General features: G+C 37.2%; 1 protein-coding gene across 1 annotated transcript in view; it reads right to left on the bottom strand.

Moving 5' to 3' along the window:
• TLL1 (tolloid like 1) overlaps positions 1 to 16,899 on the bottom strand; it is a 137,913-nt gene that overhangs the window by 98,993 nt on the left and 22,021 nt on the right. The window contains exon 6 of the mRNA XM_042984746.1: positions 4,546 to 4,724. Coding sequence (XP_042840680.1) covers positions 4,546 to 4,724 — 179 coding nt within the window. The remainder of the gene's footprint in view (positions 1 to 4,545; positions 4,725 to 16,899) is intronic.

Raw genomic sequence — 16,899 nt, forward strand, 5'->3', positions numbered from 1 at the left:
CAATCTTTTTATTTTATGTACCTTTGAACTGATTATTATAGTTAATCTATCTTTTTCTTTTGACCTATTTCATACTAGCTTTATCAGTTATTAACCTGCTACCTTTACTATACATTTTCTTTTCCCAGTGACATTTTTACTTTTTATGTTTTATTGTCATTAATTACCGTCAGTACTTTTCTATTTAAAGAAGTCCTTTTAGGGGTACTTGGATGGCTCAGTCAGTTAAATGTCTGACTTCAGCTCAGGTCATGTTCTCATGGTTTGTGAGTTCAAGCATCACGTCAGGCTCTGTGCTAACAGCTCAGAGCCTGGAGCCTGCTTTGGATTCTGTGTCTCTCTGTCTCTCTGCCCTCCTCCATTCATGCTCTGTTTCTCTCCCTCTCTCTCAAAAATAAATAAACATTAAAACAATTTAAAAAAGAAGTCCTTTTACAGTTTCTTGTAAGTCTGGTTTAATGGTTATGGGTTCCTTTAAAGTTTTGCTTGTCTGGAAAACTCTCTCTCCTTCAATTCTGAATGATAACTTTGCTTGGTAGAATATTCTTGGTTGGAAGGTTTCCCACCCCCCCCCCTCCTTTCAGTATTTTGAATAGGTCACGCCACTCTCTTCTGTTCTGCTAAAGTTTCTTCTAAAAATTCTGCTGATGGCTTTATGGGATTCCCCTTGTATGTAACAAGCTTTTTTCCCTTGCTACTTTTAAGATTATCTCTTTGTATTTAACTTTTGATGTTTTAATTAGAAGGTGTCTTGGTGTGGACCTCTTTGGGTTCATCTTATTTGAAACTCTATGGGCTTCCTGGAGCTGGATGTCTGTTTCCATCCCCAGATTAGGGAAGTTTTCAGCCATGATTTCTTCAGATAACCTTTCTGTTCCTTTCACTCTCTTCTCTTTCTGGGACTCCTATATGCAGATACTATTCTAATTAATGTTGTCCCATAAGTCCCTCAAGATATTCCACCTTTTTAAATTCTTTTTTCGTTTTGCTACTCTGAGTTCCATTGCTTTGTCTTTCAATTCACTGATCCATTCTTCTGCTTTATCCAATCTACTGTTGAACCCCTTTAGTGTATTTTTCATCCATTATTGTATTCTTCAACCCTGTAACTTCTATTTGGTACTTTCTCATATTTTCTTTGTTTAAGTTCTCATTGTATTCATCCATTCTTCTCCCTGGTGAAGTGAGCAACTTCTGGCCATTACTTTGAACTTTTTATCAGGTAGACTATGTATCTCTGTTTCATTAAGATCATTATCTGAGGTTTTGTCTTGTCTTTCATTTGAAATATATTCCCCTGTCTCATTTTGCCTCTTCTGTATTTGTTCCCATGTATGAGGCAGAACAGCTACATCTCCCAGCCTCGAAGAACGGGCTTTGTGTAGAAGATGACCCATGAGGCCCAGGAGCAAAATCCCCTTGGCTACCAGAGCCAGACACTCCAAGGTATCCCCTGTGTGGGGTACATGCACCCCCCAGCGGTGACAGAGCCACAGCCATGGCTGTGAGGTGCTTGCCCGGCTGTGGTATGGCTATGGCACAGGAGGGGTAGGGCATTTGCCTAGCTGTGGTAGATCTGTGGTTTGGGAGGGAAAGCCTCTTGTCTGGCTGACTGTGACATGGTTCTGGTGTGGGGAAAGGTGCTCTCCCAGCTGGCTGTGGCATAGCTGAGGCACGGTGAGGAGGTCTGCGCCTACCTGCACAAGCAGGTTAGACAGAGATTGCTAAAATGGCACCCACCAGTGTCAGCAGTAGCAAGGAGAAAGAGATTGAAAAAAATGGCACCTACCACTCCTTCTGTCCCTGGAGAGTCTCAACACATTCCTTCCTGTCTAGTGGTCACTTTACGATTAGTCATTGGGCCTGCTTCACATAAGGACTAGGTGCTTTTCAAGCTGCTGTTTTTGCACTGGGTCATAGGGTGCGTGAGTCTGCATGTGAGCCCCTTAAAGGCAGGTTCTCCGTTCCTTCCAGTTCTATTCTTCTCCTGGATACAATCCCTCATGGTTTTATGTTTGGGGGGTTCATCTTTCCCGTGCAGGACCCAAAGGTTGAGGTGTCTGATGTAGGGCCCAAACCCCTTGCTCCACAGGGGGAAGTGCTGTACTTCTGATATCTCTTCTGATTAGGGGTCATCATGCCTAGAACTGGATTTTTTGGCAGCAGGTATGTCTCCACCTCTCCTACCCTATCTCCATGTGGGTCTTTAATCCTTTGCTGGAGAGGCCCTGTTCATCTAGTTATCAAGATATTTTCAGAGAAAGTATTGCACGCATAGCTGTCATTTGTTGTGTCCATGGCAGGAAGTGAGTTCAGGATATTCTTAGACTGCCATCTGGAACCACCCTCTCCTCTTCTCCTACTTTATCAGTCTTGAAATGACCTCTTCCCTAGGACATCATATTCAATGATTTTTCTTCTACCTTTTAGACCAAACCTTACTGGTCTTTGGGGGGATTTTTTGCCATCTCCTACTTTCTATCCTCAGGTGTATTTTCCTCTCCCTTCAATATTTCCCTAGACAGTCAAAGCTACCATCAAATTTCCTTCTCTAGATACAGGCTGAAGTTTAGACTCACTTTTCCTTTGTGTACTAACCACTTCCATTTGGATAATCCAATGGCTTCTCAAAATCAAGGATTTGCTAAATAAAATCATTATCTGTCTTTCTCACTCTAAAAATTATGTTGCTTTATCCATATTTCTTCCTTCATTTGATGATGTCACCATTCATCCTGTTGCCTAAAAATAAATCCTTGAAGATTTTCCTTCCTATGTTAGTGTTCCTCCTAAAATATATTTGAAAGGTCATTGCCTCTTATTCTTCTTGAACTGCACTTCCTTGACTGAAGACTTAGTCATCTCTTACAAGTTACTTATTTAATCTTCTTACAGGTTTCCTTAACTTAAGTTCATCCTCCCCACCTCAACTTTCCCATCCTCAGTTAAGGATCTCAAAGCTGAAAGAATTCTTTTTTTTTTATCTTTTTTTTTTAAAAATCAGAACTTGTTCTGCTTTCAATCATCAATTATTCTCAGTAGCTAAAAGATAAAATCTGGGGCACCTGGGTTGCTTGGTTGGTTAATCGCCAGGCTTCGGCTCAGGTCAAGAGTTCAAGCCCTGCATCAGTCCCTGTGCTGACAGCTCAGAGCCTGGAGCCTGCTTCAGATTCTGTGTGTGTCTCTCTGTCTCTGCCCCACCCCCCAGTCACACTCTGTCTCTCCCTCTCTCTCTCTCTCAAAAATGAATAAATATTAAAAAAAAAAAAAGATAAAATCTAAGTTCCCTAGCTTCATATAGAATATCCCCTATGATGTAACCTCATTAGGTAATTACCAACTCATCTCCCATTTGCAACATACCATGTAGCCATAATGGGAAAATAAAAATGATTTGATTTTCTGTAATTATAGCTATGATCATGATGTTTTTACAGCTTAAAATTCTATAACTCTTCGGTGCACTTTCAACACTTCTACTTTACTTCTAAATTTCAGTTCCTTTGTGACATCTCCCTTGACCCACCAAGGCATTTTGTTACACGTTGCTTGGACTTTATGGTATTCTCATCATATAACTATTATTACTCTCCTCACCCACTTACAATCATGTATATATACGCACATACCCCACATTAAGCCTTATATTTTTCATCACAGCATTTTCAACATCTAACAATGCCTCAATAAATAATTAGAACCAAATATGTGATGAGCAAATAAATAGATCAATACCATTAATTACAAGAAATTCTAAGGAATTCAATGTTTGTAACTTAAAACTTGCCACGAATAAAGAAATAAGGACAAATATTTACTTTTCTAATGCTTGAAATACATATGACCTTATAAGATGATTCCAAAAAACAGAATTCATCTTCTGGTAATTGAAATGTACTGATCTTCAAGAATTTATGAAAGTTAAATAAAAAGCTTTAAAATAAGGTTATTATCACACATCAACTATCAGAGAAAATTAAATTTTAATTATATCTGATATTTCAACTACTGAAAAAATTCTTAAGAATTTATCTTCAGGGTAGTTGAAGGAGAATTCTCAAAGAAACTATTTAGACTATCCCAGAAATGACTCATTTCACTGAAATTTTCTCCAAAAATTGTCCCTGGTATAATATAGATTTCTATGGTAGCAGCACATTTCATGTCAAACCTGGGATCTTTTCTAAATCCCTACCACATAAAGTATAGAGCTAAGTATTAAAAATGCTGTAAAAATTTAACACTATCAATTTGTGGTTCAATAGCCTACACCCACTCTTGGAAAGCACAGAAGTTTAGAAATAAAACAGCTAAACCTTAAGAAAAAAGATCAAGCATAAAAAGTACCTAAGATCATCCAGTCTGAAGGAAAACAAATTAAAAATATAATACCATCATGGGTATTTTTTTAATCAGCAAAATGCTGATTCTACCATATCGAAAAATCAGTTCACATTTTTTTAAGAAAAACTTAAATAAATACTGTAAACACAACTAAAAGATATTCTGTCAACCTTAAACCCAACATATTCTAAAGCCTCTCACCTGGCTGGATGTTTTCTCTTATGATAGTGACATGGTTATCTCGATCTGGTCGTGTGTGTTCATGCCAAAAGCCTATGACATGGCCCAATTCATGAACAACAATTCCAAATTTATCACAGTTCTTGCCAATAGAGATTGCCTGAGGCCCATTTCCACGCCGACCCACATAAGAGCAGCATCTGCAATAAAGGAGAAAAGGGAGATGGTGGTGGAAATGATAAATGAGTTACAGTATGATGAAACTTTGGCAAGAATTATGATGGCATACAAAGCCCAATACATTCAGAGGCAGAACAGCCTTTCATCAATAAATACAGCCCATTTCTAATATCCTGGTAAACTTACATACAACACACATCCCCACATAATCACTGGAAGTGCTTTTTCACTAACTCATATGTTACAAGAGATGCCTTCAATCATCATTGGGAGAATTCAAAAGATATCAGAAAATCAAATACTTATGATGGTGATTAATGTGCTAAACCCACAATTATCAGCCCACATTTAATACTAATATAGTTTTTTATTCTCAAAATCCATCTACTGTGGTAAGTAACTACTTTGTCACTATGGTTACCTGGCAATAATCCATTATTTCAGTTTTGAATATAAAAACAAAGTTTGTTTTTCCTCTTTAAGAAAAACAGAATTAAATTTCTTTATGAAAGACAGTTAATCAAAAACGGAGTTACTTTTCCTACTCATGGGAGAATTTATCTCAAGAAGAAAACTTTTAAAAGAAGGAGCCAATGAAGGAAAATTAGTTTCAAAAGGTAAATTATCTAAAGTTAACTGGTGAAGAAAAATCAACAGCCGGCATAATTATGACATTTCCTAATATAAATATAATTATATCTAAAACTTTGATAGTTAAGGTTTACATTAAAATGCTTATCTATAGAATCACACCCTGAGACATCAATTGAGGGTAAGTAATTGGTCTTGGATAGTTGGTGATCATGATACACAAGACGCCAAACAATTTTGTATTTCTTTTTATTTCTTTTTATTTCCTCTTTATTTTTTTAAAATATGAAATTTATTGTCAAATTGGTTTCCATTCAACACCCAGTGCTCATCCCAACAGGTGCCCTCCTCAATACCCATCACCCACTCGCCCCTCCCTCCCACCCATCAACCCTCAGTTTGTTCTCAGTTTTTAAGAGTCTCTTATGTTTTGGCTCCCTCCCTCTCTAACCTCTTTTTTTTTTTCCTTCCTCTGCCCCATGGTCTTAAGTTTCTCAGGATCCACACAAGAGTGAAAACATATGGTATCTGTCTTTCTCTGTATGACGTATTTCACTTAGCATAACACTCTCCAGTTCCATCCACATTGCTACAAAAGGCCATATTTCATTCTTTTTCATTGCCACGTAGTATTCCATTGGGTATATAAACCACAACTTCTTTATCCATTCATCAGTTGATGGACATTTAGGCTCTTTCCATAATTTGGCTATTGTTGAAAGTGCTGCTATAAACAGTGGGGTACAAGTGCCCCTATGCATCAGTACTCCTGTATTCCTTGGGTCAATTCCTAGCAGTGCTATTGCTGTGTCATAGGGTAGATCTATTTTTAATTTTCTGAGGGACCCCACACTGTTTTCCAGAGTGGCTGCACCAGTTTGCATTCCCACCAACAGTGCAAGAGGGTTCCCATTTCTCCACATCCTCGCCAGCATCTATAGTCTCCTGATTTGTTCATTTTAGCCACTCTGACTGGCGTGAGGTTACAGTATCTGAGGGTGGTTTTGATTTGTATTTCCCTGATGAAGAGCGATGTTGAGCATCTTTTCACGTGCCTGTTGGCCATCCGGATGTCTTCTTTAAAGAAGTGTCTATTCATGTTTTCTGCCCATTTCTTCACTGGATTATTTGTTTTTCGGGTATGGAGTTTGGTGAGCTCTTTATAGATTTTGAATACTAGCCTTTTTTTCCGATATGTCATTTGCAAATACCTTTTCCCATTCCATTGGTTGCCTTTTACTTTTGTTGATTGTTTCCTTTGCGGTGCAGAAACTTTTTGTCTTCATGAGGTCCTAAAAGTACATTTTTGCTTTTAATTCCCTTGCCTTTGGGGTTTGTCAAGTAAGAAATTGCTGAAGCTGAGGTCAGAGAGGTTTTTTCCTGCTTTCTCCTCTAGGGTTTTGATGGTTTCCTGTCTCACATTCAGGTCCTTTATCCATTTTGAGTTTGTTTTTGTGAATGGTGTAAGAAAGTAGTCTACTTTCATCCTTCTGCATGTTGCTGTCCAGCTCTCCCAGCACCATTTGTTAAAGAGACTCTTTTTTTCCATTGGATATTCTTCCCTGTTTTGTCAAAGATTAGATGGCCATACTTTTGTGAGTCCACTTCTGGAGTCTCTACTCTATTCCATTGGTCTATGTGTCTGTTTTTGTGCCAATACCATGCTGTCTTGATGACTGCAACTTTGTAGTAGAGGCTAAAGTCTGGGATTGTGATGCCTCCCGCTTTGGTCTTCTTCTTCAAAATTACTTTGGCTATCTGGGGCCTTTTGTGGTTTCATACAAATTTTAGGATTGCTTATTCTAGCTTCGAGAAGCATGCTGGTGCAATTTTGATTCAGATTGCATTGAATGTGTAGATAGCTTTGGGGAGTATCGACATTTTAACAATATTTATTCTTCCAATCCATGAGCACAGAATGTTTTTCAATTTCTTTCTAACTTCTTCAATTTCGTTCATAAGCCTTCTATAGTTTTCAGCATACAGATCTTTTACATCTTTCGTTAGGTGTATTCCTAGGTTTTTTTATGCTTCATGGTGCAATTGTCAATGGGATCAGTTTCTTTCTGTGTCTTTCTGTTGCTTCATTATTAGTGTATAAGAATGCAACTGATTTCTGTACAATGATTTTGTATCCTGTGACTTTGCTGAATTCATGTATCAGTTCTAGCAGACTTGGTGGAGTCTATCGGGTTTTCCATGTATAATATCATGTCATCTGCAAACAGTGAAAGCATAACTTCATCTTTGCCAATTTTGATGCCTTGATTTCCTTTTGTTGTCTGATTGCTGATGCTAGCACTTCCAACATTATGTTAAACACCAGCCATGAGAGTGGACATCCCTGTCGTGTTCCTGATCTCGGGGGAAAGCTCTCAGTTTTTCCCCATCAAGGATGATATTAGCTGTGGGCTTTTCATTAATGGCTTTTATGATGTTTAAGTATGTTCCTTCTATCCCACCTTTCTCGAGGGTTTTTACTAAGAAAGCATGCTCAATTTTGTCAAATGCTTTTTCTGCATCGATTGACCAGGATCATTTGGTTCTTTTCTTTTATTAATGTGATGTATCACATTGATTGATTTGCGAATGTTGAACCAGCCCTGCAGCCCAGGAATGAATCAAGGTGAATAATTCTTTTGATATGCTGTTGAATTCTATTTGCTAGTATCTTATTGAGAATTTTTGCATCCATATTCATCAGGGATATTGGCCTGTAGTTCTCTTTTTTTGCTGGGTCTCTGTCTGGTTTAGGAATCAAAGTAATGCTGGCTTCATAGAATGAGTCTGGAAGTTTTCCTTCCCTTTCTATTTTTTGGAATAGCTTGAGAAGGATAGGTATTATCTCTGCTTTAAACGTCTGGTAGAATTCTCCTGAGAAGCCATCTGGTCCTGGACTCTTATTTGTTGGGAGATTTTTGATAACTGATTCAATTTCTTTGCTGGTTATGTGTCTGTTCAAGTTTTCTATTTCTTCCTATTTGAGTTTTGGAAGTGTGTGGGTGCTTAGGAATTTGTCCATTTCTTCCAGGTTGTCCAGTTTGTTGGCATATAATTTTTCATAGTATTCCCTGATAATTGCTTGTATCTCTGAGGGATTGGTTGTAATAATTCCATTTTCATTCATGATTTTATCTATTTGGGTCATTTCCCTTTTCTTTTTGAGAAGCCTGGCTAGAGGTTTATCAATTTTGTTTATTTTTTCAAAAACCCAACTCTTCGTTTCATTGATCTGCTCTACAGTTTTTTTAGATTCTATATTGTTTATTTCTGCTCTGATATTTATTATTTCTCTTCTGCTGCTGGGTTTGGGGCATCTTTGCTGTTCTGCTTCTATTTCCTTTAGGTGTGCTGTTAGATTTTGTATTTGGGATTTTTCTTGTTTCTTGAGATAGGCCTGGGTTGCAGTGTATTTTCCTCTCAGGACTGCCTTTGCTGCATCCCAAAGTGTTTGGATTGTTTTGTTTTCATTTTCATTTGTTTCCATATATTTTTAAATTTCTTCTCTAATTGCCAGGTTGACCCATTCATTCTTTAGTAGGGTGTTCTTTAACCTCCATGCTTTTGGAAGTTTTCCAGACTTTTTCCTGTGGTTGATGTCAAGCTTCATAGCATTGTGGTCTGAAAGTGTGCATGGTATGATCTCAATTCTTTTATACGTATGAAGGGCTGTTTTGTGACCCAGTATGTGATCTATCTTGGAGAATGTTCCATGTGCACTCAAGAAGAAACTATATTCTGTTCCTTTGGGATGCAGAGTTCTAAACATATCTGTCAAGTCCATCTGATCCAATGTATCATTCAAGGCCCTTGTTTCTTTATTGATCCTGTGTCTAGATGATCTATCCATTGTTATAAGTGGGGTATTAAAGTCCCTTGCATTACCACATTCTTATCCATAAGGTTGCTTATATTTTTGATTAATTGTTTTATATATTTGGGGACTCCATATTCGGCACATAGACATTTATAATTGTTAGCTCTTCCTGATGGATAGACGCTGTAATTATTGTATAATGCCCTTCTGCCATCTCTTGTTACAACCTTTAATTTAAAGTCTAGTGTGTCTGATGTAAGTATGGCTACTCCAGCTTTCTTTTGACTTCCAGTAGCATGATTGATAGTTCTCCATCCCCTCACTTTCAATCTGAAGGTGTCCTCGGGCCCATAATGAGTCTCTTGTAGACAGCAAATAGATGGGTCTTGTTTTTTTATCCATTCTGATACCCTATGTCTTTTGGTTGGAGCATTTAGTCCATTTACATTCAGTGTTATTATAGAAAGATATGGGTTTAGAGTCATTGTGATGTCTGTAGGTTTCATGCTTGTAGTGATGTCCCTGGCACTTTGTGGTCCTTGCAACATTTCACTCACAGAGCCCCCTTTAGGATCTCTTGTAGGGCTGGTTTAGTGGTGATGAATTCCTTCAGTTTTTGTTTGTTTGGGAAAACCTTTATTTCTCCTTCTATTCTGAATGACAGACTTGCTGGATAAAGGATTCTCGGCTGCATATTTTTTTCTGTTCATCACATTGAAGATTTCCTGCCATTCCTTTCTGGCCTGCCAAGTTTCAGTAGATAGATCTGCCACTAGACTTATTGGTCTCCCTTTATACGTTAGAGCGTGTTTATCCTTAGCTGCTTTCAGAATTTTCTCTTTATCCATGTATTTTGCCAGTTTCACTATGATATGTCATGCAGAAGATCGATTCAAGTTACATCTGAAGGGAGTTCTCTGTGCCTCTTGGATTTCAATGCCTTTTTCCTTCCCCAGATGAGGGAAGTTCTCAGCTATGATTTGTTCAAGTACACCTTCAGCCCCTTTCTCTCTCTCTTCCTCTTCAGGAATTCCTATGATGTGGATATTGTTCCGTTTGATTGCATCACTTAGTTCACTAATTCTCCCCTCACACTCCTGGATTTTTTTATCTCTCTTTTTCTCAGCTTCCTCTTTTTCCATAATTTTGTCTTCTAATTCACCTATTCTCCTCTGCCTCTTCAATCTGAGCTGTGGTCACCTCCATGTTATTTTGCACCTCATTTATAGCATTTTTAGCTCTTCATGACTGTTTCTTAGTCCCCTGATCTCTGTAGCAAGAGATTCTCTGCTGTCCTCTAAACTTTTTCAAGCCCTGCAATTACTTTTATGACTATTATTCTAAATTCTTGCTCTTGACCAAAAATGATTTAAGCAATTTGTTAAGTTTATCAAATTAAAATAGAAAATTTCCAAAAAATTAATTGCCCAAATGATTCAAAGGAATTTCACAAGTTTTCACTTTCCACAGTAAGCATATTCAATAGTCCTTTTGATTGTTCACAAATACAAATATTTGTCATTGCAATTATTTCTGTAGGCTTTAAAGCCCTAACCATCTTAACCAATGCCACAGATTTATTATTTATGAGTCTATTATAACAGTTAACAAAGCTTGATAAGTCAATAACAAAAAAAGAGATAACTGGTAGGAAAAAAACCCAGGAAATCTTGGTTTTGCTCCCATATTTAATAGCATTTTTCAACCTAAACACAGATATTTATTAAATACCCAAACAGTAAAGTATTAGATGCAGAAAAACACAAAATTTGCAAATTTTGGAGAGATTTAAACTGAATCATTCACTACCATAGAGCAGAACTAGTTAAAAAATATCTGATGACTATATAGCAACTAAATTACACATGCTAAGTCATTCTTGCTGGTTGTATTCAAATAAGAAAATACCTCGTAAATCAAAATCTGGGAGATAGTCAAGCCATGTGGTGAACTTATTTATCTAAAACGCTTTCTTTTACCATAATTTCACCCATAGCAATTTCCAATATACAAGATGGGATTCCATAACAGAAATTGAAAATACATTTCCCACTGACTTACAATGCTCCTGTGAAAGAAGAAAAATATGGTGATTTGATTCATAGTGTTTTAGGTCGAGAATAATTCTGGATGCTCAGATGAATAAATAACTAAATGTATGCACATACAACTAGGTGTGGAATGACAGTGTAATATGTGCAGTTTATAAACAAGTGGTTTAAGGATGTCTAGGTATTAGCTTCTAATGTAGCTCAGGTGATGCCATTTTTCTTGTATATGGCTTTTGATTTTTTTATTTCTAATTCGTGTGCTGCTTTTAAAACTTGACCACCAAAAGTTCTATTTATTGTCTCAAGAAAAAGTTTCACCATCTATAGAGAAGTGACACCTCTCTCTGAACCACAGACAGTAATCAAGTAATCTCAAACCTGCTACTCCTTACCTTTGCCTCAGACTGGGGAACCAAAGCACCATTGGAAGTTGCCTATAAGATAATCTATCGTGACATCCAAGAAGATGTCCTCTCCATAGCAGTCTTTACTCAACATTGAAATAATTTAAAAATGTAAAGTCATATTATGTCTCTTCTCAATATTCTCCAATGGTTCTATGGCAAATTGTGTCAATGTTCAAAAACATTCCTTACCCCTCACTGGAAGATAATTATACTTCCTTATACCATTGATGTTGAATTTGGTTATGTGACTTGCTCTGGATAATGTCATGTGAGCACAAACTGTGTAAATTCTGAGAGAATCTTCAATTTTTTTTATGTTTATTTATTTTTAAAAGTGAGAGAGACAAGAGTGTCAGCAAGGGAGGGGCAGAGAGAGAGGAGACACAGAATCCGAAGCAGGCTCCAAGTTCTGAGCTGTCAGCACAGAGCCCGGTGCAGGCTTGAACTCATGGAACGTGAGATCACGACCAGAGCCAAAGTCAGATGCTTAACCAGCTGAGCCACCCAGGTGCCCCCGGAGAGAATCTTTAATAGTCAACATGGTTGTCAATACTGTCTCTGTTTGATCTGCCACAACTGCAATGTTCTAAAAAGAGGTTTCGCCATCATACTGAACATTAAAGTGATAACTCTGGAGTGAGACACAGCCAACCAGTGATGGACATGCGATATAAATAAGGAATCAATATCTGTATCCAATATCCTTATAAATAAGGAATCAATACGTTACTCTAAGCTACTGAGGTTTAAGGGTCATGTATTACAATGACATAAATTGTTTCAGCTGATTAATAAAGCTCAGAGGAAAATCTAAAGTACAGTACTTACAAATAACTGTAAAGATCCTACATGGTCTTCACACACAAATGTCTTACCATACGGATCCCATCTCTTCTTACTGCCCCTGTAACTCACTCTACCTGAGCCATGTGGTCTCCTTGCTGTGCCTTGAGCATACAGACAAGCTCTTGCCTTAAAGCCTTTTTACTTGTTATTTCCTCTGTCAAGAACTCTATTCTCCCAAGCAGCATACGACTTGTTTCACCTGCTTTTTCAAGCTTTTGTGCAAATGTCTTTCCATACCATTTACATGGCTTTTCTTTCTGTCCCTAGAATTTACAGTCTATTAATACATTTTATATTTCATTTATTTTCATGGTTTTTTTCTGACGCCTTACCCTAGAACATAAGCTATTTGTGGGGAGACAACTTACACGTTTTACACACTGATATCTCTAGCACCTAAAATATAGTCAGGCTATAGATAGTACAGCTCCATAGATACCGAGAACACACTGGTAATTGCAAGAGCTTGGGATGGGAAGTAGTGGGTGGGTCAAATGATTGAAAGGGGTTAAAAGGTACAAACTTCCAGTTACAAGATAAATAAGTCCTGCAAGTGTAATGTATAGCATGGTCACTGAAGTTAGTAATACTCTATCACATACTACAAAGTTGCTAAGAGAACAAATCTAAAAGTTCTCATCGGGAAAATAAAAATGTTGCAACTATGTGAGGTGATGTCTGTTACCTAAATTTATTGTGGGAATCATTTCAAAAAATTTTTAATATTTATTTATTTTTTAGAGAGAGAGAGAGTGCAAGCAGGGGCAAGGCAGAGAGAAAGGGAGACGCAGAATCTGAAGCAGGCTCCAAGGCTCTGAGCTGTCAGCACAGAGCCTGATGTGGGGCTTGAACTCACGAACCATGAGATCATGACCTGAGCTGAAGTTGGATGCTTAGCCAACTGAGCCACCCAGGCAACCCGTGTGGGAATCATTTCACAACATATGCATGTATCAACACTTCATGGTAGACACATTAAACTAATACAATGTTCTATGTTATTTACATTATAATAAAACTGGGAAAAAATCATTTTCAAAATAAATAAATTAATAAATTAATAAATACTGTTACAAGAACAGGTCTTGTTAAGTGCAGAAGGGAGCTAAGACTCTGGTGGTTATCACGGAGTACCCAAAGCAGGGGTGAAGATGTTTATGGCCAGAGGTTAAACATAATCTTCCCCCAATACCTCCGTCAACCTGGCTCTCCACTTTTTCCATTCATGTGATTCTATACATTATGTAGTAATCCAATGAGTTATTGTTTTCTGCTTACGTTAACCAGTCCCTATTGTTTGCAAGCAGGATTCCTGGCTGGCACACCTCTTCTGTCAAACTGTAACTTCCTTGCAGAAAAAAACACCTCATGTTCAATTTTATAGTCCGCCATTTGGTACAATAAGTGGCACAAAATGAAAATGTTATAGGTAAGGATATAAGTGACTACTGCCATAATCTGAATAACCAAATTGACTAAAGCTAAAGACAATTTAAAACATAAAATCTAAAAAAAGATAAAAATAAATAAGTAAATAAGTTAACCCTAAGCTTATTTGTTTGGTTAGTTGTTTTTAAGGAATCATTAAAATTTAGCAGATAGGAAAACAGTAAGATTGTTCAAGAAACTATCTAGTAGAATAAGAGAGGTAATATAAAATAGAGGATATTCATGGGTTAAATACCTAAATGTGAGACCTGAAACCATAAAATTCCTAGAGGAGAACACAGGCAGTAATCTCTTTGACGTTGGCTGTAGAAACTTCCTTCTAAATAGGCTTACTGAGGCAAGGGAAACAAAAGCAAAAGTAAACTACTGGGACTACATCAAAATAAAAAGCTTCCGTGCAGCAAAGGAAACAGTCAACAAAACTGAAAGGCAACCTACTGAATGGGAGAAGATATTTGCAAAGACATATCTGATAAAGGGACAGTATCCAAAATACGTAAAGAACTTATCAAACTCAACACCACAAAAAACAAATGATCCCATTAAAAATGGACAAGTGTGCACTGACTGATGAATATATAAAGAAGATGTGGTATATATATATACAATGGAATACTCTTCAGCCGTAAAAAACAATGAAACCTTGCCATTTGCAATGACCTGAATGGAGCTAGGGAGGATTATGCTAAGTGAAATAAGTCAATCAGAGAAAGATAAATACCATATGATTTCACTTCATATGTGGAATTTAAGAAACAAATGAGCAAAAGGATAAAAAGAGAAAGACAGAGACAAAGTTAAGAAACAGACTCTTGGGGCACCTAGGTGGCTCAGTCTGTTGAGCATCTGACTTTGGCTCAGGCCATGATCTCATGGTTTGTGGCCTCGAGCCCCGCGTGGGGCTCTGGGCTGACAGCTCAGGGCCTGGAGCCTACTTCAGATTCTGTGTCTCCCTCTCTGCCCCTCCCCTGCTCATGCCCCATCTCTGTCTCTCAAAAATAAATATTTTCTAAAAAAAATTTAAACAAACAGACTCTTAACTATAGTGAACAAACTGATAGTTACCAGAGAGGAGGAGAGTAGGGGATGGGCTAAAGAGGTAATGGGGATTAAGGAGTGCACTTGTTGACATGAGCACCACACGATGTATAGAATTGTTGAATTGCTGTATTGTACACCTGAAACTAATATAAGACTGTAAAAAATTTTAAAGTTGTGCTTAAAAAATAGAGGATATTCAGCAATATAAGGTTGTATAGTAGACAAAAGTAATATATAAATTTCTGCCTTACAAAGAAATAAATCAAACCAGTTGTTATAAAATGATCATTTTGCTAATAATTAATAATATTGTGAAATAAACAAATGCCACTGATGACAATAAATATTCACTTAAAGAGTATTTATTGTTAAGTTTAAACGTTTTGCCAACATAGGAAGAGAGAGCTAAAGCATACGTCCCATTGAAGACGCATCAAATATATCATATACTAAAAAGTTCTGAACTTTACGTTTTGTTTTTTAAAAACTTTATTATTTTCCCACTTACCAAAGATGTGATATGGAATTAGGCACCCAATAAATATTTAGTGAAAAAAAGCTGATTCTAGCAAAATAAGAGGGGAAATAGAACGTGCTAAATAGTACAAGTCGTTCCACATTTAATAATTCTATTAATATGAGGACGTTATTTTAGCTTCTATTTTTATTGTTTTATTTTATATTTTTAATATTTATTTATTTATGTATTTATTTTGAATGAGAAAGCACTGAGAGAGTGCAAGCGGGAGAGGGGCAGAGAGAGAGAGAGAGAGAGAGAGGGAGAGAGAATCCAAAGCAGGCTCCATGCTTAGCACGGATGCCCCACACAGAACTCCATCTCACCCCAATGAGATCATGACCTGAGCCCATATCAGGAGGCAGGCGCCTAACCAACTGAGCCACCCCAGAGCCCCCTGTTGTTTTGTTAAAAACTACAATAGCAAGGTGCCTGGGTAGCTCAGTCAGTTAAGCCTCTGACTCTTGATTTCAGCTCAAGTCATGATCTCATCGTTCATGAGATTGAGCCCTGCATTGGGCTCTGTGCTGACAGAGTGAAGCCTGCTTGGGATTTTCTCTCCCTCTCTCTCTCTCTCTCTCTCTCTCTCTCTCTCCCTCTGCCTCTCCCCTGCTTATACTCTTTGTCTCAAAAGAAAGAAATAAACATTAAAAAGAAAAAACTATAATAGCTACAAGTTGCCTTAGTCGGTAAGCTTAGTGGGTAAGTAGAATGAAAAAAGTGATTTGAAGTGGTAAGATGTGTTTGCCTACCATTTTAAAGCCAGAAATAGAACGGTCAATGTTGCCATCAGTATCAGTGGCACTACTTTACAGCCTCTCCGTATTCAATGGAGATTTACACTAGATATTATTAACTTTGATGCCCTATGTGCAACAGCTTTTATGATATAAAAGACACACTACTAAAGTCCAATAGGAGTGTTATGTGTTTGACTTGACATATATCTGACTGCAGTGGCCCTCAGTATGTTGTGTAATTACCAACAACCAAACTCTTTAATAATTTTGATTAATATCTATGAGATTTAAATACAGCATCATCACAGAAAAATCTCCTTAATGATGAAAGAACTGTTTCATGAAATTATGGCCAATAGTGGTAGTTCCAAATGAAATTTAGAAGTCACAAAATGGTCAGAATGGTTAACAAGCCAATGATCGATTCCTATAAAATGTATCATTATTCCCATCACTGAAAATGTAAAAAGGGAAACTGAGTATCAAAACAAATGATCAAATGCAATATTACTACCATAACAGTCAAAATTATATGTATATGTAAATACTCAAAATTTAATTCCAAGAGTGTAAATACAGATTTAAAGATCTGAGGGCAATTCACACCTTCAGTATGCATTTCTCTAAAGTCATTACAGTAATCATTAAAGTGCATGCTCTACAATACGTCTTTAAATCCTTACATAATTTTATTTTAAGATTACATTGAATGTGCTTTAGCTGATGCATAAATTGT

This window comes from Panthera tigris, chromosome B1, assembly GCF_018350195.1.
Source record: "Panthera tigris isolate Pti1 chromosome B1, P.tigris_Pti1_mat1.1, whole genome shotgun sequence".
Classification (NCBI taxonomy): domain Eukaryota; kingdom Metazoa; phylum Chordata; class Mammalia; order Carnivora; family Felidae; genus Panthera; species Panthera tigris.